Source organism: Haliaeetus albicilla, chromosome 13 (genome assembly GCF_947461875.1).
Source record: "Haliaeetus albicilla chromosome 13, bHalAlb1.1, whole genome shotgun sequence".
Lineage (NCBI taxonomy): Eukaryota > Metazoa > Chordata > Aves > Accipitriformes > Accipitridae > Haliaeetus > Haliaeetus albicilla.
In genome coordinates, this window is record NC_091495.1 from 11,718,408 (window position 1) to 11,745,725 (window position 27,318).

At 41.2% G+C, this 27,318-nt stretch overlaps 2 protein-coding genes across 4 annotated transcripts in view; one reads left to right on the plus strand and one right to left on the minus strand.

Annotated features, from left to right (window-relative positions):
- The window catches only part of PTPN14 (protein tyrosine phosphatase non-receptor type 14), a 125,112-nt gene extending 117,082 nt beyond the window's left edge, over nt 1-8,030 (plus strand). Inside the window, exon 19 of the mRNA XM_069800146.1 lies at nt 1,056-8,030. Within this exon, the coding sequence (XP_069656247.1) occupies nt 1,056-1,184 (129 nt within the window). The 3' untranslated portion in view covers nt 1,185-8,030. The remainder of the gene's footprint in view (nt 1-1,055) is intronic.
- Nucleotides 8,031-9,275: 1,245 nt separating this feature from the next.
- SMYD2 (SET and MYND domain containing 2) overlaps nt 9,276-27,318 on the minus strand; it is a 30,477-nt gene continuing 12,434 nt past the window's right edge. For 2 of the 3 annotated variants that reach the window (XM_069800147.1, XM_069800150.1), the window contains exons 4-12: nt 26,885-26,945; nt 24,303-24,427; nt 20,661-20,728; nt 18,667-18,769; nt 16,193-16,303; nt 14,321-14,441; nt 13,317-13,491; nt 11,772-11,880; nt 9,276-9,689 (exon numbers count right to left, since the gene is read on the minus strand). In XM_069800147.1, coding sequence (XP_069656248.1) covers nt 9,609-9,689; nt 11,772-11,880; nt 13,317-13,491; nt 14,321-14,441; nt 16,193-16,303; nt 18,667-18,769; nt 20,661-20,728; nt 24,303-24,427; nt 26,885-26,945 — 954 coding nt within the window. In that variant the 3' untranslated portion in view covers nt 9,276-9,608. The remainder of the gene's footprint in view (nt 9,690-11,771; nt 11,881-13,316; nt 13,492-14,320; nt 14,442-16,192; nt 16,304-18,666; nt 18,770-20,660; nt 20,729-24,302; nt 24,428-26,884; nt 26,946-27,318) is intronic. The other variant, XM_069800148.1, reaches the window with a different exon arrangement.

A 27,318-nucleotide genomic window follows, 5' to 3' on the forward strand; every position in this document is an offset into this window, starting at 1 on the left:
GTGTGCTCGATGGGGTGAGGGATGTACTTTCACAGTGGATCTCCTGATCCGTCCCCACTTACTGTGCTTTAGTTCCTGTTGCAGAGCATTTTCAGGGCACAGGAGTGAATTTCTTTTGTTTGAAACTAAGCTGGAAGATGCCTGCTTGGAGAACACCTAATGTGTCCCAGCTGCTAGTGGACATTCAGTAGACGGCAACAGACCAATGCTGGCTTGAAGCCTGCAAAACATGTACTGTGGATACTGGGTCCTCGTTTCACTTTACAGATGTATTTCTTCTGGAGCATTGTTTACTAGTGTAGACTTGGCTGTGGGTGGTCAGGTGTCAGAGTTTCTGGATCTTTTGGTGACAGGAGTTCCCTTCTCTTTCAGTGGAAGGATCAGTATATTTGCCTGCACTTTTAATTTTGTCCAAGGAACCTTTGTTCTTATGATCCTGATGTCTGCTTGCCATTTGAAAAATCTCTCAGATCCTCCCTCTATGAATAAGTTTGACCACGGATCAGAGCGCAGTATGCAAGTGGCCACAGGGCCTGTTGATGCACTCAGTGGTACAGTCTGACTGAGCTATATAATCTTGGCTGTTTAAGTTTTGTACTAGACCTTCCTGCTATAATCTAGCCTTTAACCTGAAATAATACGATATATTGGGTTTATTTTACTAAGATGAAAAATATGTATGTTGAAGCAGAAAAAACTCCAAAGAGAAGAAGCCTTTTATTACATGTTCAGCTGATGATCTGCTGAGAGGTAATCAGTGGTACACAACTGAAAGACAAGTTTTGGTCATCTTCCCATTTACATCCATCCAGAAATTCCTGTAAGCTTTAGTGGGGAAAGCATTGGATGCACAGTAACCTGTATATACTACTGTAGTACTCCTTGAAATGAAAGTTGGTGGAAAAAAAATTGTAGTATTTCACTAGAGTTGGTTATAATTCATTACATTATATAACTACAATAGTTCCCTGTGTCAGATAACTGATATTTGAGACAATGATTGTTTGATTTAAGGAACCGACATCCTTATGCCTTTTTTTTCCTTTCCTTTACAGAAAGTGGATGTTCCTGTGATGCTGAGACACCTGCGGGAGCAGAGAATGTTTATGATCCAGACCATAGCCCAGTACAAGTTTGTCTACCAAGTGCTCATCCAGTTCCTGCAAAACTCCAGACTTATTTAACCTTTTCAAACATCCCAGACTCAGCTTTGTGGATCTGGCCTCCACCTTACAGATGAACAAGGGGAACTGCCTTGACAACACTGTGTGCATATGTTGCACTTTTTAAAGTTGTCTGGAAAGTAAGGAATGATTGTTCTTTACTAGAGTCTCCCACGGATTATTTTATACAAGATATAATTTATTTTTTCTTGAAATAACTTGTGAATTACTTTAATAACTTGTAAAACTTATAGTGACCCTCAAATTGAACCACATTTGACATGACTGGTCTGCATTGTAACATGTCCATAAGGAAAGCAATCCTTTGTAAAGGTAGTTTACTGGCTTTTATTTTGCTACACAGCTTCTGAAGTTGGCAGTGGACTTTTTTCTCACATAAGAACATTTTGGACCCAGACATGTGGTTTCCATGGTAAAAACAAGACCTGCTAGATGTCAGCTACAGCTCTGTACGAGTGGAAGCTGAGGGAACACAGTCCTGGAGCAGGGAGACCTGAGCCTCTGCACCTGCAGCAGGGCACGTTACAGAGGGCTCAAACACAGGACGTTGTGAGGGCGGAGAGTTTTGGGTGCTAAACGGTTCAAATTCCACAAGAATTACGGCTTTAGGTTAGTCCTTGAAAAAAGCAATTTTGGATCTTTTAAATGAGGCCTTTGCTACTGTCTGCCATCCTTGAAGGGATTCATAAGGGTTGAAGCAGCAGCGCAGGGTGAAGTGCAGTGACCCAGAGCAGGCCGAAGTCAGTGAGTGGGTCTTTCCGGGAACTGTGGTGGGTTGAACAGCAGAGGAATTTCAACTAAATGCAGCTGAAAAAAAAATCAAATCAAGCACCTTCTCATGGATTACACTGTAAGTTTTATTGCCTTGAGGCTCACCTCCTGTAGAAAAGGAATCTCATTTAAGTTAGGCATCTCCGGTTGCCTTAGTTTCACATGTGAACTATTGTCTTCAGCACTGTAATCATTTTATTTCTAGTCCTTTGAACTTTGTCAGAATGATCAATATGGTCTTTCCTCCATTTCTGAGATCTTCAAATAGTGACCCTTGAGAGCTGTAGCTCAGAGTCTGCCTTGATTCTTCCCCCGTCACTGCCTTATGGTTTATGAACATATGGAGCAGTCTTCCTTTTGGTATCGGCAAACCTCACTTTGTTAGGGTGTTTTTTTGTATTAAGTTGCACAGATCATCCCTCTTCTCTGTCTGGTCACTTTGGATTTTGCTTCCTATTTATTATTACTATTTTATCCTGGTAGTGTTCAGGGATTCCAGTTAGGATCGGGAGGATGTCGTATAAATACATAAAGGAGAAACAGTCCTTGCCTGAAGTTTACAATCAGAACAGAAAAGGGAAACAAACCTCCTCCACTGCATAACTAGGGAATTAGGGCACAGATTCTTAACTGGCTCACCCTAGGCCAGCAATGAAATCTATGACAGAGCTAAGAAAAAAATCTACGTGTCCTCTAAGTATCTCAGCAGTTAGACCTGTCCTCCTCTCTCTTCCTCATCCTCTGTCCCTCAGCGTTGGCTAGCTGTTTTGCACAACTTTGTGCATATCCCATTCTCCAAACTGTTTATTTCACTGGAGTAAATCGCGTTATGAATTACCTTACCGTGCACGCACTGCAGCATTTACTTACAGTTATTTAGAAGTGATAGTAACTGCACTTTTAAAAAAATTTAAAAAAAAAAGGCTTTAGCAAGTTGTGGTGTGACTCCTGCACTGTTATTTCTGGTGTAAGAGATGGAAAGTTCCTGCACTGCGGTTGCTCCCCTCCTCATGCTGACTCCTCTTTCCTGTTTCCACACACTGCCACCCTCCTGCGGGCAGTCCCACCCTGCTTCCACTCGGCAGTCCTGTCGGATCGCTAGAGAATGGATCAGGCTGGAGAGGAGCCTTGGAGGTCTCTGGTCCCAGCCCTGCTCACCCCACGGTCACATCCAGTTTCAGAAATCTCCAAGGGTGGAGATTTCGCAGCCTCTTGGAGCATGTGATTCAACACAGTTACTCTGTCGTGGTGAAATTATCTTTCTTGGTATCCTTTTCCCAGGTAAATTTAATCTTTTAGTCCCACCATTCCTTTTCCGTTGCATCCCCACTTCCGAACCCCTGGTCAATGTACAAAGGCCAAAGCCTACAAGCACTCTCAACTTCAGCACTAAAGGGACCTACACACCTACCTTTCCCTAAAATCAGTGGGAGCTTAAGCTAAGGCTCCGTACCGGAATGTTTCTTAAATGTATTTTAAACTGTGCTGTGTTGATTTGGTAATCTGCAATACAGGCCTAACAAGGTGATGAGGATTCTGGTGGAGATTTCTAGCTACCAACAAATGGTGAGTTATTTAGCTGTAATATCTTGACTATGTTCCTTTTAGGGATCAGTTGAGTTTTCAGTCAACTTCAGTTTTCCTCTAATTTCTTCTGCCAATGCCAACATATCTCTTGTTAAATTAGCAGCAACCATTTAAAGTCTTTTCAGCAGCATCTGCATGATAATTGCACAGAGATGCTTTATATCTGGGAAACAAGCCAAGGAATAAACCTTGAAGCAAATTGTATTAAATTAGTTATCTCATTATAACTTTTTGAATAATTTCCTAATGATGAATTAAGTTTGAACTCAGAGCTGTCAAGTCCCATTGCTCCACTTGGATGTGAGAAGTAGAAACTCAGGAGGGAAAAGAATCTCTTCCTATGTCTTATTATTCAGCTTTTCTTGGCTGAAATGTATACTTCTGTTTCTACAGTGAGCACAGGAAAGTTATTGCATAAGAGAACATAAAGAGCTGGTTTTGGAAGGAAGAAAATTAAGCAAATGTTCTTTATGCAAAGATGCATCATAGGTGTCTTAGAAAAATATTAATTACAAAATGGCACCAAAAATCCTTTCCAAATGAAGTCAGTGCCTATTAATGAGCCAAATAAGTGGCCATGTAGTAAACAGGCATTTCCAATTAACTCCTAACGTGGCTGGTATGGTAGGTAGAGGCCAATGTGACTCACTTTTTCCCCTTTCATTGTCAAAGAATGGTAATTTTAAACTTTTTCCTTTCATCTGACTTCAATGTATTTTTTCCTGCTAGATTTTATCTTGACTAGATCTGCAAATATCATAAGTGAAGTGGGCTGGTGCATGTCTTCAGAGGTTCCTTTCCACCCCAGCTTGCAACCAAACCTCAGCATGCCGATGTTTTATGATTGAAATGTGATACAGTTTTGTAGGGGAAAAACTGAACCTTCTGACTTGGAACCTGTTGTAGTTTTATCAGACCAAAATTGCTTGGGCAGTATTTCCTAACCTTTAGGGAGTGACAGGAAAATGCATTTTGCATCCAATTTTATTAGTCATAGCAGAAACGAACGCATGAGACTTAAAGCAACAGTACTGTTTAGTTTCTGTCCTGCAGACTTTAACAGCAGAGTCTGTAAGTAGAAAAGGAGGACAGTTTGGAGTTGCTGTATGTTGTGTTGCATGGGGGTTTTTTAACATCAAAGCATGACAGTGCATAAGTTCTACGAGACAAGTTTCATGCTTTTGGAGTAAAGTCTGGATGGAAAATACCACAAAGATGCATCAATGGTCAGTGAATGGAGCTGCACCTTAAAAAGTTTGACACAAGCAGTCTTCTGCCAAGGCACCCGCGTTGCAGTCTGGCACATTTAGCCTATGCTCCCTGACTCTTTCTAAGAGAGAATTTGGAGTGGATGAGTAAGCCTGACTTAGGAATCCATTGTGTAGGTTTTCTTTTTTGTGTACTCTTCATCTGTATGTAACGCTTTTTTTTTTTTTTTCTTTAAACTCTTACCTCAATAATAGTATTGAGGTTGCTGGCATCAAATTTTTGGTTAAAGTTACGGTCTGAGCATTTCATGCCTAAGATTGTCCCATCAGCGATGGGAGACATGACAGCCGAGTTCTGACACTGTTCAGTGCTGTGGGCATCCTGTTTCTGTCCTCCACGGGCTGCACTTGGAAGATGGTGGACATCAGCTGCTCAGGTCCTACTTGTTTCAGCTCCTCCACAGGCCTGCTTTGGCACCTCTTGTCTCTGATTACCCGACGAAAGATGAAGCTTGTTCCCACAAACTTTCTCCTATATAGGTATATAGGGACCCTAAATGCTCAGCCTGACCGGAGATACCTTTTCCCTAACTAGTTTCAGCTGGCAGGAGACACATCTGTGGGTACTTATTCAACCTACTGCTAATGCAGTCCTTTATAAAAAGTATATTGAAGGACATTTCTGTTCCACTTAAATCAGTTGCCTCAGCTACAAATATTATTAAATATTTACATGATTTCAAGAGCTTTTTCTTTAAAATTACTTTCTTTTAAACAGGCAGAAATGCAAGCGGCAAAGCAGAGGTTGGAAAAGAATCAGTAAGTCTCAGTGCTTCAATAGAGATGGTCATTTTAAGCAAATACTTTATTTTTTGATCCAATACCTGCTGTGTCTGTGTAGCCCACAAGCAACTCTAAAATAGATGCTGATGGGCAATCTCATACTTGGCTATAGCACACAGACCTATGGGGAAAATTCAGCAGCTACTGACTGTGCTGCATTCTCAACAGCTGACTCCCCACCGGTCTCCTGGGAGGAGATGACAACTGAATTAGCTGTTGTCAGTCTCGCTAACAGTTTGTCAGCTGTGTGCTCAGAAAGTGGAAGCATCAGTATGGCTGATACCTCCTCCTGTAGCAGCTCTCGTGCATCACTGAGAGAGGTCAGAGTTAAATTTTGTTGCTTGTCTTTGTGGAAAAGAATGCTTTACAGCCAGAGAGCTAGGGTGGCACCCACTGCATGAACTAAAGGATGCATCATATTGAAGGAGCAAATACCAGAACTAACCTTGAAAGGGAAGCACTGCATGAAAACATCATTTGGCCACCTCTCAACAAAAAAGGATATAAATCTGCTGATGTATAGTCCAAGTCATATGGAGTTTGGAGATGGGTTTTAATGCCAACAAGAGAAAGGCTGCAAGTCCAAAATCCCAAAGGCAATTTTCTCCAGCTTGTTCTTAGCCTTCTAGAGAGGTTTTCTTGTATAATCTGGTGCTATGGGAACTACAGATGCCATCTGAGTCTTTAAAGAGGAGGATGACGTTATACATGCAGCTGCATGCAGCCTTGGCATGCCGGGGCTGTGATGTGAGGCAGGGAGCAGCTGGCTGCTTGGGTTGTTGCGCAAACAACAGAAGATGGGGGTCTTAAGCATAGATAAACTATTGTTAGATTGTGAAACAAAACCTTTAGTGCACAGGTCAAAAATAGCAGTGTTCATATAAATATTTAAAGTAAATAAATTTTGTGAGTGTTTTTAGAGTATCTTAGACTACACTTCTGTTGCTTCCTCTCAGCCGTTTTTTGGTTGGTGTTTCTTTGAAGTTTTGTTGCCTGTGCTTCATGTGCACCCTCACCGAGAGCTTCCTACACGCTACAACAGCAGGACTTTGCCTTTGGAGGGTGAACTGGAAGTCAGCGGTAAAATAGCAGCTTTCACTGAAGAATCCCAGTGCTATTTAACAGCAAGGGAAAGACTAATACTTCAGCTGATCCCTGAAATGAATACAGTGCTTAATATGTTTACTCTTCTAAATCACCTGGGTAAGGACTCAGTGATTTGGACATGCAGCTCCAGATATTTCAGGGGCAGTGTTCCCTGATTAGGCAGGCAGGAACAGAAGAGGAAGGCTTCCCGCAAACTAGTTCCATGGCAGGTTGGAGGTCACACCCTGTCTTGGACAGGGACTGGTAGTTGACACTTATGGAAGAAGTATGAATGCATCTGGAAGAGGGTGCTCAGCCCCTCTAGCGCACCTGGCACCCAGTCCTTTAGGGCCTTCCTGAGGCAAAAGTTCTATCCTGCTCACTGTGCTTAATAACTACTGATTGATCCATCTTCCATGAATCGCATTATCTTTTCTTTAGAACCCATTTATTCCTCTGGCCTTTGCAATGTCCAGTGTTGGTGAGTTCCACAACTTAATTATACATTACATCTATAAGAACTTCCTTTTTGTGTATGTTAAATAAAAGTATTTTCTTGCTGCTAGTTGGTCTTTAAAAGAAAACAATTCTTCAGTGCCAGAAACACTGTTAATAAGATGTTTATCCTATTGAGATTGCTCCATATGGAAAATATGTTTTCCTCATTAGTAAAGTACCTTTCTTTGGCTATTTTACAAAGGAAAAAAGTTTACACATGCAGATGACTGTAATATTCCCATATGTTAATTGTGTGGGACAGGTGTTAAATGGAATAACATGTTTAAGTAAGTTTTATGTCACTGGATTTTACTGTCCTGTTTTACTTCAGTATTTTGATGCTTCCTGTTTTATTTGCTCTGTAATTCTGTACATGACAGTTTAGCACAGAACAGTGATCTGAATTTCACAACCTCATTGTATGTACACATTTTGTAGAGAAATGAGACATCAGTTATATGCCCTTCCTGCCCCCCACTCCCTCCTGTTAGGGCTGAATGGCAGAACTATTCTATGCTATTGAAAGCCTTTAAAAAAAATCTATGCATGCTATTTTATATTCTAATGTATTATTCATATCAGTACATAAGCTTATGCTTGTCAGTTTTATCTTGTGTATAGAACTGATTACTTTTGACAGTATTTTTGCACTGTTTCTTTTCTTTCTCTTTATAAAAAGTTCTATTCAGCATTAATTGACAGCAATAATTTTTTACCCCTTTCACTGCCTTTGTGTAAATAGTTTCTTATATGCTTTTGCAAATATGAGAATGTCTTCAGTCACTAAGGTTTTTTTGGTAAGGCTGTCCTTCATATTCACACTACACAATAAACCATTTTTTTTCAAGGAAAACTATGCTTGTGTTCTTTCCTGTACCAAGTTAAGGTTTTGTATTTGCACCTACTGCGCTTGTTTTAGTTTCCCATGTTAAACTGATAGGCACAGCCAGAGCCACAGTGAGCTTTGAGGAACCTTCTATAAACAGTTATCCAAGTTTCACAGAGGCAAGGCTCCTACTGGTGCTCATGCTAGGCTAATCTGATTCTTTAGTGCTCAAGTATAGTCTGGGCTCTGGACAGACTTTCTGAAATAAAGGTGCTATATTTCCCTGGCCAAGGGTTTACTTTACTTGACAAGCTAAAGTTAGGATAAAAATAGTCAGCTGGTGCCCTCTTCCTAGGCTTGGCTTTCTGGAATCATAAGGTCTGGTGCAGTTTTATGTACTCCAGCAACAACTGCTGGCTAGAGAGCAATGAAAGCTTTCAGCAAAATGAGCTGACAAATCCTTGTGCTCTAGCAGTTTTCAGAGCAGTGCTTACAAGAAAGAAAATATGATGAAGTTCTTAATGGTGATGTGTTCTCTCTCATCATACTTTATAAGCTGTGAAAGCAGTAAGGAATGGTCATGCAGTTTTACTGTGCAATATATTTCAACTTTGGTGCTGGAAGCGCACAGCCACGCTCTCCCTCCTTTTCCTTCCCCATCCTTCAAGTAACCTCCTACCATTGATCTAAATGGAGAAAAAAACCCTCCAAGAAACCCAAGTCCTGGATTTTTTTGCTCAGAAAATGTTCTTGTTCCTCTATTAAAAGTAATTACTAACTTATTAATAGAATAGTTTTAATCCACTGGAGGCAAAGGTATGGCTATAAGGAAATATGAGCTCCCCTTTGCAATAAATTCCCTTTTAACTTATAAAAGGGATTAAAAAAGCCAGAAGTTGCACTGTTTGTGTCTTGTGCAAGCCTTTGAGCTCTGAGGTAGGTGGCAGTGTTCTCTGTACAAGACATGCTGAGGTCTAGGTCCTTACCATCATGAGTCCCCATGTGCCAGGAGCAGTGATGGGCCAGCAGATTAACTGGCTGAGGGACCCGTGCTGGCTTTCCTGCACAATACACAAAATTCATCACCCCTATTTCCCCTTTCTGTCAGCTAAGCCACTGCAAACAAAAATTATTTGTGAAGAGAGGAATTGGATATTAAATCACAACAGAAAAGTACAGCTTTTGCTAATTAATTTGTCAGATTAAATGAAACAACTTGGGTAAAAGTAGATGTCACCAAACTATTGCACCCATGTAAGTGTACAAGTGGAATCAAGAGGGGGTCAAGACCACTTTATTTACTTTACACAAATACACAGGAAACTCCATAAAGAAAAAAATGACGATTTTTGCACATGAGCTGTCAAAAGCCATAACCTTTAAGAAACACCGATGCTTCCTTAAAAAAAAGAGAGAGAGAAAAAAGAAAAAGGCAAGTATAGATGTGTGGAAACTAGGAACACTTTGCAAGGCCTAAGTGTGTTTGTCATTCCAATTATAGGACAGAACTGTGTTCGTACTCTACCACTTTTCAAAGCACTCCTGAAGGTTTCCATAGCAAGGCTTTTTAAATAAAGGTTTGAAGGATTGCATAGATTCAAAGGCTCAGTGGTCCTCTAATTCCTTTTTGATCTCTGAAATGTATGGATGATCTTTCCCGTGTGCTACTTCCATGATAGCAATTGCCTATGAAAAGAAAAAAAATATTCACACAATTGATTCATATGTAACACCAGGCTATAAATACTCTCTTTAGAGGTTTGAAACAGTCTGACATCTCTAGCTACTTTTTGTCCCCTTGTAGTCGTAAACCCAGTAGGAAATAAAATGAAATTCAAAACTAAGTAATAAAGGTTTTACATTCAGAGAATACGTCTTTCATCTTAAAGGATCCCAAAGCACCTTTCAAAATTATATTCCTGACAAAACTACTTTGAATGCAACCAGCTCCAGGACAGAAAATTGCAAGTGGGGTGGGTAATATTCTGGCAAAGGACTTCTTAACCAGTATCAGGCAGAGCTCTGTTCTTACCAATTTATCCTTCAGCTGTCAGACTGATGAGCAGGCCTATCGCAGAAGTTACATTAAGGCATTTCAGGCTTGATTCTGTAAACCCTCCACCAGTTCCAGGGGCTACCAATGCTTTACAAAGGAAGCAATTGCTTAGGCAACCACTGAAGCAAAAGCGAGATCTTGTCAGATTCAGACAGATGCTGCTGTGCCTGACTCCCTGCCGTTTCACCTGCAGCCTGCTCTGGTCCCAAGAGTGAATGTTTGAGGCAGCCAAACCCACTGACTTGCACTTTCCTGCCACTATCCCCACTGCATTGCAAAGTGGGTGTAGAGGCAAGATTTCCATTTGAGAAAAGGACAGCAATGGCCTCAAACAGATGTAATAAAAGGCAGCAGTAGATAGGACTGAAAGAAGCAAGTTTGGATTAAGTCCAAGAATACTTAAAGACCACAGTGCTAAGATACAGCAAGGAATTGCAGCATCCTAGCCATCAGAGCATTTAGCCATTTTCTCCTTGGGAAACTTTTATGGAATTATGCTCTTACATTTGTTAAGTCAGTACAACAAGAGCCTTTGGTTCCACCTCAGCAGCAGCGAGAAATGACTTCTGTTCCCCCTCCTGCCCAAAAGAAGAAAGGAGGGCCTTCTGGACAACCTGCTTGCAAACTGACAGAGAACAATGGTTTTGTTTTTCCACTAAATCCTAAACATCAGGGGCTGGGATAACTTTGGGCAGTTCCTGTAGGCAGCTTTTGGAAGTGAGTCATTAGAAAATGTTTGTGTTAGGAAGCTAACTATGCCAACAAATCTACCTACAGTTTCCAACCCCCCATCCCATGTTCCTACTGGCACAGATCCCAGTTTTAGTCAAAGCTCAAACATGACAGCGAAAGAAAACCTATGCTAATTTTAAACCAGGTAACAGTTAAATTTTAAAGCATATATTCTTGCAGTATCTTTCACCATGGCTGGATGGCTCTTTTATTATTGCTGGCTAAAAACGTGCCAGCATCTAAAAAGGAAGAAAAAAAAAAAAAAATCAAAAAAACCCCACGACATTCCACACCAAGTCATTATATGCTACAGTAGTCACTGATGCTTTAGAAACTAAAATAAACTTTTGTCCAACAACAATAGGGAAAGAAAGTCAAGAAACATGGTACAGACTAATAAAAAAATAGAAGAATAAAAAAACTAAAGGAACAGACTAATAAAAAGGGGTGAAGAAAAATGTAAAACCAAACGCTGTATTTGCCAGTTTCAGCATTACCAGATGCATTGAATTCCCTTCAGCTATTTAAAAATCAACTGGTTCCAGAACAAATAACCACCAAAAGCATGCCTAGTTTAACTTGGATATAGAAATCACAGACTTCAATGAAACACTATGTGCCTTTTATAAGAGCCAAGCATTTTTTCTGTCCTTACCTAGCAAGTGAGGAGAAGCTAGAGTTCTGCTTCATTTAGGCTAGTACAGCTCTAGCTCAGTGAAGAATGTACAGCAAATGTTTAAGCATAATGCTCATTCCAGCTGCTGCAGAAGTCCACCATGGAAAGGTAAGACCCTTTGTATGTGAGAACAAACCTATACTGCATCTTTGGAAAAATCCTGAGCCAAAAATCCAGTAACAAAATATATTAACACATGGTGCATTTCCTACCAAGCCAGGCTTACTGACAGAGAAGCACGTCGTGTTTCAATGATCCCATGTCTGAACTGGTATTATTAATGAAGAAACCAGGAAATAAATACCCTCTTCAGGGCTTTAACTCCAGCCGTTCTGTTCTCCAGCGCCATATACAGTCTCCCTAATTTCAGCCACATGGAGGCAACATTCAGCGAGTAGGAGGGATAATGTTTACTGCAAGAGAGAAATTCAGCTTCATCACACCTGGCAGTTTCATAGCATTTTCCCAGCCCCTGTCCCCCTCTAAGGGGGCAAGAAGCTGCCTCTCATTGCCCCTGCCCATTCACCACTCATCCCCTCTGCCATGACTGCCAAGAGTCAGTGCCAATTGTGTCTGGGATGGGGACGCCTGTCAATTGGGAATTGAACTGAAACTACCATATGCCTCTGAACAGCTGTCAGATGGCAATGACTTTCTGCCACTAGTTTTAATCTAGCCAGCTACAGAAAGAGACTGCATTGTTATGAGTTTTTGGAGCCACCCTACACCCGCAGAACTAACTCTGCCTATTCCACAACAGTTGGTCTTTAATGGAAAGCGAGGGGCCCTCAGCAGCACGTACAGCACACATGCCATTCTGTACTTGCTCACACTGAGCTAGCAGAGTCTGGTTCAGCAGAGCTGACCTGGAATGCCAGGCTCGGAGCCAGAGGAGCTGGGCAAGTCCCAGGGAAGATAAATAGTACTGAGCCTCCAGGGGGAGAATGTTGGCTCCTTCTTTGTATCGCTGCTCTCTGCCAAGTGATCTGTGACTTTACGTTGGCATCTGCTCCAAAGGGAGGGCTTTACTTGCGCTCCCCCCAGCTGGCAAGAAAGTCATGTCTCAAGATGAGAATCTGCTTGGGAGATTCATGGCAGGATCAGATACAGCACGTAACTGGCTGGCTCTAACAAACAAGATCACTACTGTAAAAACACAGAAAAATTTATCGGGGAGAGTATTGATTTCTTCCTGCAGAGGCTGTGTGCTACCTTGCCCCACGCGGGGTTTCAGCCTGCCCATTCTCCCACGCCTCCAGCTCTAGGGCAGTGGAGATCAGGGACATCAGGGCACCCACAGGCTCCGAGCGCAGGAGCTGAGCTCGGCTCCAGCTCCCTCTGCTGCTCAGCCCCAACCCTGGGACAAGGCCCTGCTCTCCTGCATCCGTGACCACTGTGGTACTGCAGAGAGAAAGGACTGGGAGAGGGCAGGAGGTTGACAGAAACAGCAGGCTTTGCCTCCATTACCTTATACAAAATATTGACTGCAGATGCAATTTGAAGCTCTGCTTTAGTAAAGTATTAGGCTATTAAAAAGACCAGTATTTATCTAGCTAAGCGGAACTAGCACAGTACCCAAGATGGAACAAACTTATTTTGAGAAGTCAAAGCAAGGATTTCAGAGTCACCTTCTGCTATATATTGCAGACCACATTTTAACAGTAACAAAATCTGTCCCAGCATTTAAACATTCCTTTTTGAGTAGTGATGTCATGGGTAGCCTGTTTATACAATATGTACTGAGAGAAGTGATCTCTGCCCAAACTTGTTGTAATTATTCCAATTACTGAATTAGAGCACTTAAAAAAAGGAAAAAAAAAAAAGAAAAAAAAAAGTGTGTCATATTTACCTGTATGGTCTGATAATTTTTTGCCCATAACGTAGCGCACCTTCCCAGTCCTGCACATAGAGACAGACACCCATGGCCTGGTACATCATATGTAACATATAAACATTACTGTCTTCAAACACTGCACCCATCTTGTCCAGGCTGAGTTCACAGATCTCCAGTAATTCACTAGGAGGTATGAAGAAGTCAAGGAACCGAATAAATAGATGGCCTCTCCTGAGACAACTACCTGGTAATGTTGAAGAAGAATTGACTTTAACTTGTTCAGAATGGTTCTCAGAAGTCCTCCTTTCTCTCAAATGGCGTCAAAGCATCTATGCTACAACCCCACAGCTACTCTGATAGGTATTCTATACTCAGAGGTATTCTGCTCATGAGATTATTCCCCCTCCTACTCCGATATCCTACAAAACTAAATCTCTAAATCTTCAGATCTAAAAAAGCAACAAAACAGAAAAAAAAAAGCAGCTTTCCTGAATCACCACCGTACCAGCAATGTGTCAGAAGAAGGGGGAGTGAAATTCCCCGCGCAACGGGTACTGAATCAGGCATGAGATAGCCTGGTCTGCTTCTGGCCCAATCAATCTTGCATTTTTGTCTGCACCGCACTACTGTTACAACAGGTAGGCTTGTGACCATCAGCAATGGCTGCAGCCTCACATGCAGTCTCTCAAAACGGGGCAATATTACAGTACACTAACTCAAGCACACACCTATGCTCACTGTAGTCTCTGGCTTGTGTGGAGACAGCCATATGCTTCGCTCTTAGAAACTGAGAGCCGCACAGGAAGGAACAAACACAGGATCTCACAATCCCACACCACCTGCAATGTTAAACTGCCCCTTGTCTCCAGGGACAACTCTTCAGACAAAAAGAGCACAGAGATAAGTTTAACTTCTAATGGTCATAGTATTTCTCCTGCAGGTACTTCTGAAGCAATCCAGCAGGTAAGATTTTTAGGTCACACACCAAGCCGGTAGAGTCAGGGTGAGACAAAGGATATATTTGTAGTGTTTGGCTCGCCTGAATTCCTCAATCACGTTCCTGGCGTATTTGATCATGTCCCGTACTGTCTCTGCTGATGGAGGATCACTCAGCTTGCGAATTTCCAGTTTCTCTTTATCCTGAAGGGAACACAATGGACGTTATAAATGCAGGTTGCAAGGCCTGCAAATAAAGGTGCACCTGCTACACAAAATTACTCTAATAAAAAGACACAGATGGGAACTTAAGCTCTTCAAAGAATGTAAAAACAAAGGTAGAATGTGCACCTGCAATTTTTCTTTAAAGCCTTGGCTGGGAATCCTAGAATCCTCTGCGTCTTCCAGTTCATCTGCCATTCTCTACTTCCATGAAGTCCCTTTCTTTTGAAAGATCCAAAAGGTTTTCAATTTTGTGATGAAAGCAGTTTTACATAGGAAATTTCACTGCTTCCGAGAGATTAGGGATTAAAATATTTAGTTTTAAGGCTAGAAAAGCCCAAATACCTTAGGCCTAACACCAAGTGATAGCTCAGTGGAAAACAATATGATATTAAATACAGAAAAGGATCCTTCATATCTACAGACAAAACCACATTTCCACATATTTTGTTATTTCTGCTGGACAGCTCCACTTACTCTTATCTTTCTATCTAACTTACTACTTCATGAAGTCAGCTGCAATCTGGAGACAATCTTTTGCTGTTTAAGCCTCCCATTGTTGTTAGATTTCTTTTTCCTTTATTATTTCATCTGCCAGCTGAGAGGGCTATAGGGGACTCTTTCCAGAGCTGAAGGAGGCTGAGTGACAGCTAGCATGTTGTTGGAAATCACACATGAAATCCTGGCTTCATTAAACTCAGTGGCAAACTTATCAAGGTAACTGTGGGGAAAAACACAACTACGGTATCAACAGAATGGCCTCAATCAAGAATATTGGGTACTATTTGGAAAAAAAAGTTACAAAAGATGACACCATTTAGAGGGACAAGATGGTTGTCTGGTCAGTTTGGGAAGCAGCTCTTAAAAGGATACCTTTGTAAAAATGGGAGGGAAAATGATCTGGAACTTAAGGATCAGATTATGCCAGCCAGACTGATCTTGGCTGGAATGATGAATGAGCCACACAAAGCTCAATTCTCCTAGGACCTCCAGTGAAGGAGGTCCAAATGGTTGCACAGGCACAGTTGTTTCAGTATCTGTTGGGTTTGGGTACCTCTTTCCCGCCCCCCGATCCTTAAGTGCTTTTCTTCAAAATACCTAACACCTTGTTTTAAGGAACACTGTGTGGATGTCTGCCTTTGTCCTTTGAAGGGCACCAGGCAATGTCTCATGAACACAAATCTGGCCTGCACATCGCAAGAGGCTGTGACCCAGGACCACCCTGTCCTTGAGAACACTTATATGATGCCATTGCAGGAAAGCCCATTTTGCAGATTCTGCTGGGTCTCCAAACCATCCAGCAATGTCATACAGCGCCACCTAGAATTGACCAAGATGTCCCAACCGGGAACTGCAGCAGGATTCTGATCCCAGAATAGGACCCCAGAAATGCCCCAAGCAAGATTCACTCACTGGGAGTTAGTAGAAAAGATGCAGTTACAAAAAAAAGTTCTGACCTAAATTCTTTTGGCCAGGTAGCATAGACACAGTATAATTACCTACTTTTAACAAAGTTTTCATCTTTGTTTTGTAGCTCAACTTTAAATAGGCCTCTACCAGGAAATTTCCTGATGTGTCATGATTACAGGGGAAAGAATGAGTATTGGAAAGTCTCTTAGACAGAAAAACAAATTATCTTACTTTCCAAAATGTAATATTCTATCTGGTTTAATTACATTTAAGGACATAAGTGCCTTGACAGTCAGGAGCATATTTCACACCAATTTTATTACCTTTTCTTTTGTAATGCACTCCCTGCAATCACAATTGAAGAAATATGAGTCTCTTAACCGGTCATTTCTGTCTTCTGTGGGATACAACAGGTCAATATAGCTGGTAAAAACCTACATGGTTAAAAACACAGCAGTCAGTGAAAAACAGTGTAACTATACATATTTATCACTACTAGTTCTGGTATATGTAGTACGACGACTACATATTCATGCAGCTTGTGGATCCCTGAAGCCACATCACCTGCCTGTTCCCTCACATTCCAAGCCTCTCGGCAGCATCAGGAGTTGCCATTTGTGAAAGCAATCTGACAGAGGAGTGTTTCCTTTCCTATTCATTATGGAATTTCCCTCAAATATTAGCCTGGCTTAAACCCAGGACAGCAAGATTCAGGTGTGGATAAGGAAACTATCACAGCATAAATCTCAGGCTCCTGTCAGAGTACAAAGAGATGCCTACTTTTCAGAAGTAAAATAATGATTTCAGGTATCCAGCCTAGGATAAATTACAGTGGCCTGGTTTTTTGGAGGCTGGAATCTCAGATTTTTCTTTCTGAAAACCTACAAAAATTGGGGCAACAGCAGTCACTAGTAGCTTTAGAAACTTAGAACAAGACCTTTAGATCTCTGAGAAGAAAAGAGGCCCAGTGCTCCAGTTCTAGGAGAATGAATATCAGATTTACTTCAGTTAAAGCAAAGAAAACCTGCTTTTGAACATTTTAAAGGCCCTTCACATACACTATTCTTAAGTTTTCCTCTACTTCAATGGTCTTCAGAAAAGAACCCCTGCAACTAGCTTTAATGCTGTGTTTTTAAACTGACATCTCCCCTAAGAAACATGTCATATACACAGCGCAGCTGACAATTTTGCAGACCAAGGAACAGCTTTAGTTCCATTTCCTCATTTATAGTTATTTGAAATGTTTTGCTCAGTCTTTATGACTAGGGTTTCTTTCTTCTTTAAAGTAAAAGGTACATATAACTTCATACAATACATGTTCTTCTTACTCTGTGTGATCTCACACTTTCCCTCACACTCCTCTCCTCCCTTCCGTATTTTCAAAGCATGCAAAATGCAGGAACCGCATTTACAGCAAAACCTTTAAAAATGTTGCGATGCAATGGCTACATTGAACCTGAAGATGGAGACACAGGCCGTAAAACCACACAGAGCCCAAGCAAAACCATGGGCTCACCTTTATAAAATTCTTAAGCATCAGAAAGGCAAATGCACAAAAGCCATAAGGTCATGGAGAACCGATGCAGCTTCTAAGACACAACTCAATCAAAAGAGAAGATGCCAAGCAAGGTAAATACTCCACATCTCTACCTCTCACAGTAAACCCTCCCCAAAAATGCTGAAAACGTCCAGGATCCCGCAGTAAAATTCCAAACCCAGGATGAGTCCTTGTCCATTACCACAATGCATTTGCAGTGACCGCTAACATCACAGACAAATCATCGTTAGTAAATGGCATAAAAAGAAGTTGCTTACCTGACTCATTCACCCTTGGCTCCAGCAACTAAACTCACTTTGTTCACAATGGTGAACAGCTATAATCAACAAAAATAACCTCTCTCCCCTTCTCCAAAACTGGTATCACATCCTTCAGAAAGTGGTAGGAGTTATCAAAATCAAATCTGGACTTATTTTGATCAGCATTAATCTTCCCTGCTAAATCAACATTAACAAATGAGCCACTAGAACTCTATGCAAACTCCATGCCCAGAGAGAATGTCCGTACCTTCATCCCCTGCAGATATTTGGACATCTTCCTCAACTTTAACATCTTTTTTCTTATTTTTTTTAAAGCAAAAAGCAGCTCTGCTGCTGAAGGCTCCCTGCCAAGTTCATTATTTTATTGAGAAAGTTTCAAGATAAACCCAGAGCCTTACTCAATTTCACAGAATTTTATCCATCACTGTTCAGCGTCACTTCACCTAAAAACCTCACTCTTGCTCTTCTGTGACTTCCCAGCAAGCGCCACTGAGGTGATATGACTGAGTCCCATGTTTTCTGGATGCTCTGTCCAAACAGAAGTCAGAGGACTTATCTGTACCCATTTACCTTGTTTATTCTGGCTTCAATTTCAATACATTACTATTATACTGGGAACTATTATAGCAGTAATAATTTGCTTTGATCTTGGAATTTCAAAGCACCAGCCAAACATCAGTAAACTCAGCTTCATTTTACAGATGGGTAAACTGAGACAGAGGCTGGCAGATACACAGTGACTGCTGCAGGTGCCCTTCCCTTGTTTTAGCATGAAATAGGATACTGCTTCCAAGAATCACTTCAGTCCTCCAGAGCCACCCCAACTTTTCCAAAGCAACATCTTGCACTTCTCTGAGAAATAAGAGATCCCTCCTCCCTATTATTCAATTGTCATCTAATTGAAGCGAATCCGGAAAAGCAGAATGGATCCTACTTTCAGGATGCATGCACAGAGTACATTCAAACACAGTGCATTTACCTCTTCTCCAGGCTCAATCTCTTTAACAGCTCTGACTTCAGCCAAGGTCCCCTTGTAAGTTACAATCACATTTGGGCAACAGCTATGGTTCATCAATGCAACACTGTAAAAGTAGAAAAGTAAAAAAGGCTTTCCCCACCACCACCAAAAGCAACAGGCAAAAAGTTAAGCCCCACTTCACAAAACAAGTCTGAAAGACTGAGTCAGTCTCTCTTTGTAAGCTGTTTTTATTCTGAGGCTTAACATGAAGGTAACCTTGGGAATATGTGTTGTACTATTGTTTATTCTAATGATATGGAGAATGGCTGTGTTAATCATAGAATCATTTAGGTTGGAGAAGACCTTTAAGATCATCAAGTCCAACGCTAACCTAGCACTGCCAAGTCCATCACTAAACACCACATCTACACGTTTTTTAAATACCATCAGGGATGGTGACTCAACAAATCCTGTTATTGCAGGACTAGGCAAGTTATTATTTTCCCATTCTTATAGTGCTACAGGACAGCTGACAGGGGTGTTCATATAGCTTAACTATCAACTAACATCCTATTTAGGTACCTATGATAGACAGACTATTTTCCTCAGAGGAGAAAGAAATAGAAACACATTTAACCTAAAGGAAACAAGCAAATACAGGAAAACAAAAGTCATTTGCTGCATCACAACTTAAGATGGGCATTAAAATTTTATCTGGCTTCTGTGCAAATGTGAACAGCCTCGACATTTGAAGCAGGAGGGAAGAGACCTCTGTCTTGTTATGCATGCACACAACTTAGACAAAACTTGGGACTGCTAGAGAAAAGTACTCCCCCTTACTACCAAGCTTGGAGAAAGTGCAATTTGCTGTTTATTTGAGATAAAATGTGTAATTTTAATTCTTTTTCTTCCAATCTAGCAAAATAATAATTGTCTCTTCAGTCTTTCTAGCTCACAGGCATAACTGTTAAGTAGGAAAGATGTGGCTCTTGTATGCTGAGCATTCACAAAGAAAGGATGGTGTTGGACATGTTTCCAGAACATAGTGGTTTAATACTCTCATCTCTCCACCATGACTCTGATCCTGGGCATTTCAAGGCCTTAATTTCCAATCTGTATATCAGGGATATGGACTTCAGACAGACCTGCCTGAAGAAGGAGAGTCTGTGAAGTAAGGACTATCTACTACACTGTGTATGCAGCACTTAGCAAAATCACATCCTGCTTTAATTGGGCATCTTAAGTTTCAGATTACTTTGACATAGATAAGTTACTAGTAATCTATGCCTCACAGGGAAGTCAACCTAAGCAGACAGTGATAATACTTTCAGTACAGGGTTTGCAAAGAACAGGGGCAGAAAAATATCCTCCTTTGCTACAACATTAAGTGGGAAGGACAGACTTCAATGGAAGAAATGTTCTCAGTCTTAAAGAGCTGTGCTCCCCTGTCCACAAACTGCAGTTAACGCTTAACATCTGCAGTATATTTGTAAAGCTAGGAAACTTGTACGTATTTTTTTCCACTATCACAGCAACACAAAGCATTGCAGTTTTTAAAACATCTGAGGAGGCTGAAAGAAGTTATGAAAGGGATTTACTGTTTGCCAAGGAACAAAGGTAGAAGGGATGTTGTTCAGAGAACACCAGGTGAAGGATTACACCCAGCCAGAACACAAAGTTGTGAATAGAGGAAGTCACCTGCAATCCTTTTTATTTCTCTTTGATCATTACATGATGTCCCTGTCCAGAACCTGCTAGCAAAGTAAGTAATTGTTTCCTATCAACCTGCACACAGCTCACAATCTAAGCTTCAAAATAAATTACAAGTGCAATTTTACCAAAATTACCAGATTTTTAAGAAAAACTGCTGCAAATCATTGGCCACATTTTATTAGCTAAAGATATTTAAAACAAGACAAACTAGGTTTTGAGATCTACTTCCACACATGTGCAAGAACCTTTATTTGTTTTTAAATAAGTTAATTTTATTCTTAAAAGTATTAAAATCAACCTACTCAGGAAATATGGCTGATCCCAAATGAGAGAGTTCTTCATCTTCAATTGTGAAGCCATTACAGTTCACCTAAGGAAAAAGAGAAAGAGACTTGATCAGCTTCTGGTCAGCTAAGTACTCCACACTCACATCACATTCTCATACTTCAAAGTCAATTGCAGTAATTTGCTTACAATTTTCTTTCCACCTCACCAGTACTCACAGGGAGCTACATGACATCTCAAACAGTGAAGTGAGGGCAAAGTCCCTATCCAAAGGAATGTGCAGGACACTAAAGAACTGACAGTCCAACACTTGCACCTGCTCAGGACACAATATCTAGCAGATTGCTCCTTGGAAGGCCAACCAAGAGAAATGGGGCTTGAAAAGAGTGCTAAAAAGTGTCAGACAAAGCAAGACCATTGCAAACATGAAACGAAGCCTGACACTGATAGGGCAAAGAGACAGGAGCAACATGGGGATGAACAGCAGCAAACAGCAAAAGCCGGGCTGGGGCAGTACAGAGCTTTGATGGAGTGTATGTTATTGAGACCTGCCACAATGACATCTGTCATCAAGGACTGTGTGTCAGCTAAGCTAAAGCACATATAAAGAACAACAAAGGCAGTGAGTAAGATTTGAACCTAATAAAGACACAGAATAGGAAGGGACAGAAAAAGGACAGAGTATGAGAAGAAATGTATTCCTAATTTAAACAGACACAGGATCAAGAGAGCTTGTTCACAAATCTTTCTTATAGAATAGAGATTCAAGCAGGTTTTAAAACCTTCTCCCACTTTTATTCTCACTAAACTCAAGGGAATTTTACAGGAGGTTCAGCTTTGTTTCCTGTGGTTTGTGTGGTTTAAGTGACCAAAATGCACCTCAACCAAATACTTTATTCCAGTTTCACTAAGAGTCACATACATGCCAACACGAAGAGAACCTTCTCCACATTCACTAACACCTCCCTGCAATCATCAAAATGTTCACAGAAGTGCCAGTAAAGCACTAAAACAACTACTACCATGTGGCCAAGTCCAGCTGAAGCTACAATGGGCACAGTAACAGTCAATCAAGTACAGTGCAAGTATTTGTTCTGGAAGGGTAAGGGTTGATGACAAATGCTACCAACAATGATATGCCCCCAAGCTGGAATGCAGCTTGGACTGGATTTTAGAAATACACAAATACTTCCCAAAGCCACTCCTCAGGTATGAACTGTTGAGGATGAGTTCACGATTAAGGAGAAGCGTCCTGTTTCTCTGATTCGCTCATCAGTATATTTGCTTGATCTTTATCCTGCTATTTTTAGCAAGGTAGCATCCAAAGGCTCCCTGTCTCTCAAGATGAGCATGCTACTGCACTAGCCAATGTATGAGCATACCTGAACCAAAACCAAAATGTAATTGCTGAATACAAAAACAGTAGAAGGGAAAGATTATATCAACAGCAAGTAAAAACATAAGGCTAGAAATGCTGACATGAAGAACAGCTCGATGGCTCTGAATCACAGGGAAATATGTAGTAAGTTATCATCAACTCCCCTCCACTAAGCCAGAGACAACCCACTTCTTGAATGCATCATACCAGAAATGACAGAAGAGGAAGAATTAGAAGGGATGAGATACCACTGGTTTCACCAGATGAATTCATGACTAAAAAAGGCAATGTGGAGGGCGTAAAGAGAAAACAGCAAAAAAACTAGAGCTTGAGGTTGTTCCCAATGGTGGAAAAGAGAACATGCAAAGGGAGGCACAAAATTATGCAAGGTCTTCAAGGAAAGGATGAGACACTGGAACTTGAGACAAGAGAGAAACTGTTTGAAGAATATGACAAGGTGAGACTGAAGAGGAAGAGCACCAGTCTCAAGAGCTATGTTCCACAGGGACAAAAGAGAGTAGAATGATACCAACAGCTGGGGAAGAGAGCGGTGAAAGGCAGGGATGGTTTGAACAAAAATCTTTGCTCCACTCAAAAGGACCAACTACACCTTAGCCGTGCTGAATGAGAAACAACGTCAGACAAAGCCCACAAAAAGCAGTGAGCAAGGAATCAGAGGTATCCAAGTCCCAAACGACTGCCCTGAGCCACAGGGAGTAAGAATGCCAAATGGAGGAGCAAAGTAGACAGCATGAGGCCAGAGAAAGTTTTGAAGCAAAACAAAGGAGCAGCAGCATATCCATACTAATGGTTTTAGGGCAAGTTAACTAATTATTAGGAAACATGTTTGTATGTATCAAGTAAAGACATGCCTCCCCTTCTTCTAGAAAGATTTATGCTGGGGCTAAAACCTCAAAAGGCTGTGTCCAGTAAAACACTTCTGAGGAGCATCCAGATGACCTTTGGAGATTTTAGTTCAAAAAATTGCGATGTCCACAGTGGCAGATAGTTGCCTGATGATCTGGATGAGCTTAAGGTGACACCTAAGGGTGACATCAGACAGCTACAGAGAAGATCAGATGGAGTATCAGATCTGGGACTGAGCAGTTCACAGAAGTCAATTAAAGTACCATGATCAATGGAGCTGGTCCAGGACAGGACATGAAGTAAAAGTCATTATAGCCAAAATAATGTAATCTTTGGGGATTCTGGCTACATTCTAACAAAAACATTCAGAAATGGCAGAAGAAACTGGATATACTGATGTCTTCAAAGTATCCCTCTGACAAATATAAATTGTAAAGTCTTCAAAACAGAAAAAACTTTTCACTGAAGGGAAATGTATAATTAGAAACAACACAATGGATGACAAGCAGACGTTAAACACGCAAAAGAATCATTCTGCTACAGAATAACAGTATCTCTGAATTAAGGAAATAGCAACTGTGCCTCCTTGTTGGTAGATGCCCAGCTCTACTAACCAGGGTATTGCCATCTCAGCTTTCATCACAGCAGTCAACATTTGCCTCCCTCTCAAAAAAAGTCAACTTTTTATTCAGATGTTTAAGTTTAAAACTAGCTTATTTTGAAGTACAGGAGGAAAAAGAAGAAAATGGATCTTTCAGTATTCCACTAGTGTGTTATTCCATCTACTACAATACATTCAGTTTAGATGCATTTGAAAAGCAGGTGAGAAAAAAGAGGGGACACATTTCAGAAGTTATCTGACAAGACATCCCGCCTTTCCTTCATCTCTTCAGATCACCAAACTACCTGACTGCATTTAAAAGCCACACCAGATAAAAGTTTCAGACTGGTCTTTCTACTTCTCTGAAGTTTACTCCCTGTGAAGGTCAAACACAATGATGACCTGACCAGCAAGGATTTCCACAAGTTTGAAGCCTGAATGAAGGATTTTGCCTCTGCAGGGTCTCAGACCAGCAGCCTTCTGTGTAAGTCCAACAACAGCTGCACTATGCTTGGTCCACAAGAAGCCTAATTCTGACAGGATCTAATACAGGCTGTTTCCCCTTTTCTTCAGTGCTTGAGAAACACCTCATAGAAAGTGTGCAGACAAGAGTCTCTCCCCTCGCTACTGAAATGGGGCATGTCCAGCCACTTCTGCTGAAGGAAGTGAATCTTCTTCATCAAGCACCCTCAGCTGTCCCTAAGATAAGCAAAGAGCTACTATTTCCATTGCCATTAACATTTTTCCCCTTTCACAAAGGCTAAAATCCTACAGCACCATCCACCTAAGCAGGCTGCGTTCTAGCCAACTTACTTGTGCAAAGAGAACTACAAGGGCAGCATTGTCAGGGTACTCCAAGTGCTTTGAGTAAAAGTGATGAAGAGCAGCAATGTCGTTCTGAATCAGCTCTCTCTTTTCATTGTCTAGTTTGTCAAGGTCTGTGGACAAAGAATACATTCCATTTCAGTAACAGGAACACTACCCTGTGAACTGCAGCTAGACTTAGGTTAGAACAGGCCCAGAGTTAAACAGAAACCCCTCAAGGAACAGCTACTTGGAAGTACTGCAAGAAGTGTCTGTTCTTCCATAAACATAATGCTGCTTCTGCCAAAGCCATACGTGCGCTACAAGAACATGCAGGATTAAAAAGCATTTTCTAACGTCTTTACATTAGCAGGTAACTGGACACAAATTTCCTTTTCCTGGGAGAAGGGTTAGTGTTTAAAGTGCATTTGTTAACGCTAGCAAACAGACCAGTCAGCCCTGACCCTCTAGAAGCCTATCAACTGTGGGTAGCTATCCTCAGCTGTCTAACACGACCTTATGAGCTACCTGGTCCCATTTACTGCGGTATGAAGTCACACTCAGCATCACACTTCTTAAAACATGCTTTACATAGTGAAACTTCCTCATACAGACCTAATCTTTATCAGTACAAGCCAGCCCAGACTCCTGCTAAGGAATGCTGCTTATCCCTGCTTTTAAAAGACATGGTCTTTCCCAGCACAGAGAGCCTAACTATTTCTGGCAACGTGTGATAGGGACCTAACAAAGCTTGACAACAATGCTGAGGCTAGCCACCAGGGGTTCCCTTTGCAGCAAGAAGGTGCCCAGGAGTGCCGATCTACCTGGGCGGTGACAATCAACAGAGGTGTGTTTAACCTGCAGATACCTGAGGATAATAGGAGACAGCAGGAACATTAGTGGAAAAGTCCTGGCACACATGCTGCATGTATTCCCTTATGAGTTTGTTCAGATTTACCCTCAGGACTATGACAGGTTCTAGCCAAAACTGTGGCCACTGAACCTTTTCCTGCCTGGTCCACACAGAGCAAGCTAGATGATTGATGATATACTCCTGGTCCCTCCTCTCTCATCAAGAACAGAGTGTTGGAGAGTTTTTAGCTCATCCTCTCTCTTACAGTGGCAGGGTCACCAGCCTACTCCTGCTCTAAGAGAGCCAGCAACTCATCAGTTTCCTCTCTCCAACTCAAAATAGTAGCGGAGAGAAAGACTTGCAGGAAAAGAAAAGGCTACACAACAGTGGAAGAAGAGGGAAATTATTTGTAAGAGCAGATGTGAATGACAGGAGAGTCACAAAAAAATACTGAGGAAAATGAAATGGGACAATTTGATGAGAATTAGGACAAATAAGAAATTTTGAGCTTCCAACTGACAGCCAGGTGCCTTTTCCTCTCCTGTGCAGGGTGTTGCAAAGCAACTGCTGAACATGGCAAAGGTGTGCTAAGAGATGAGGAGAGTCAACAAGGCAGAAGGAACAGGGGTTCTTACTAACAAAACCAGAAACAAAACAAGGGCTCCTAGAGGACAAGGGGGACATTGCAACAGAAAAAAAAACCAAAACCAACATTTCAGCCTCTTAGCTCCCAATTTAATAAATTATTGAAGACAAGCTGCAATGCTGAAGAATATACACAAATTACTTCAGCACTTACCCATCCTCCTCAGCCTCAATCCTACTAATCTACCTGTAAAAATTATCCTTGCCTTAGCCAAAGGCAAATATTGGCATTTTTCCCCCTTATTCCCCCAGCTGTCCCAACAGCTGTGACATGAGCTTTTGTTCAGGAAGCAAATAAGACTGTAATCTTGCTGTACTTGGTTACTCTGCTACCTCAAGTCCTAGCAATGACTGCATTTATTCAGCATTTTATAAGGGGTTTCGGAAGCCATCAGAGTGAGAAATGTGAATATACAAACCTATTGTCTCCTTGTACATTACCCCCAGCACCAAGAAAGAGAAACAACAGATGAGTGAAAACTATGCCAGGATGGTTACTAGTCCCCTAGTTGCTCAATTTCTAACTCTGCCTCACCGGACATAAACAGTAGCCTTCCAGTTAAAAGCAAGCCATTGCCTCATCTCCTTCCTTGGATCATTTTGGAGCATTTAGGACATGGAATTTCAACACAATCATATATAACATGTCAGACTTGACTGGCAGTGACAGATACTGAAGCACAGTCCAGAGGGTTCTGCAATTAGCCCCTTAGTCACTGTCACCATCAAGCAACTGTGCTGTCTCTGATTTTATGCCTCCTGGTAACAAATACCAGCTATTTTCATTTTACAACATTACAATTCTCAAAAGACACTAGAGTATCAGAAAAGCCATGAGATGGATGTATGCTACATAATTAATTCTGTCTAGGTTTTTACCCTTGTTTCACAGCCCCCAGAAGTGACCAAGAAAAAAAAGAAAGAAATAAAGAGCATTGCACTCACAAAAAACAAGGAACAATTCTCTTTGTTTACTCCCTTCCTCCAAAAGGAGTGGGATGCTCTGAAAGGTTTTGATGAAGGGGGGGCCGGGGGAAGCAAATCATGAATATAGATAACTGCCTCTGTTTACCTGCAAGCCTTTTTTACTTACGTGATTCAAACTCTTTTACAGCAAGCAGCTTCTCCGACTGTGTTCTTTCAGGGTGAGTTCTCTAGCAACAAGGGGAAAAAATCAACAAGAAAATACTTTAATGTTTTAAGTTGGCAGTTTTGTCTAATCATTCATAAGCTGGGAACTCCTACCTGTAAAACAAACCCAAATACACGTTGTATGCAATTTAAGGAAGTTGACAAACAGCAATGAGTTAAATCAATTGCCATTAGTAAAGCCATAGAAATATTCTCTCCACACCAAATTAGGCGGCCAAAGATTAACTCCTATCAAATTTATATACATAAACTGAACAGTATTTTAAACATGTTATTTGCTTTGTTCTAGACACCCAGAAAGCTGCTAACAATAGCAAGCAGGCAGGAGACAGGCTTCGCTTTGAGGAAAGTGAATAAACTGACTGTTGACAGAGT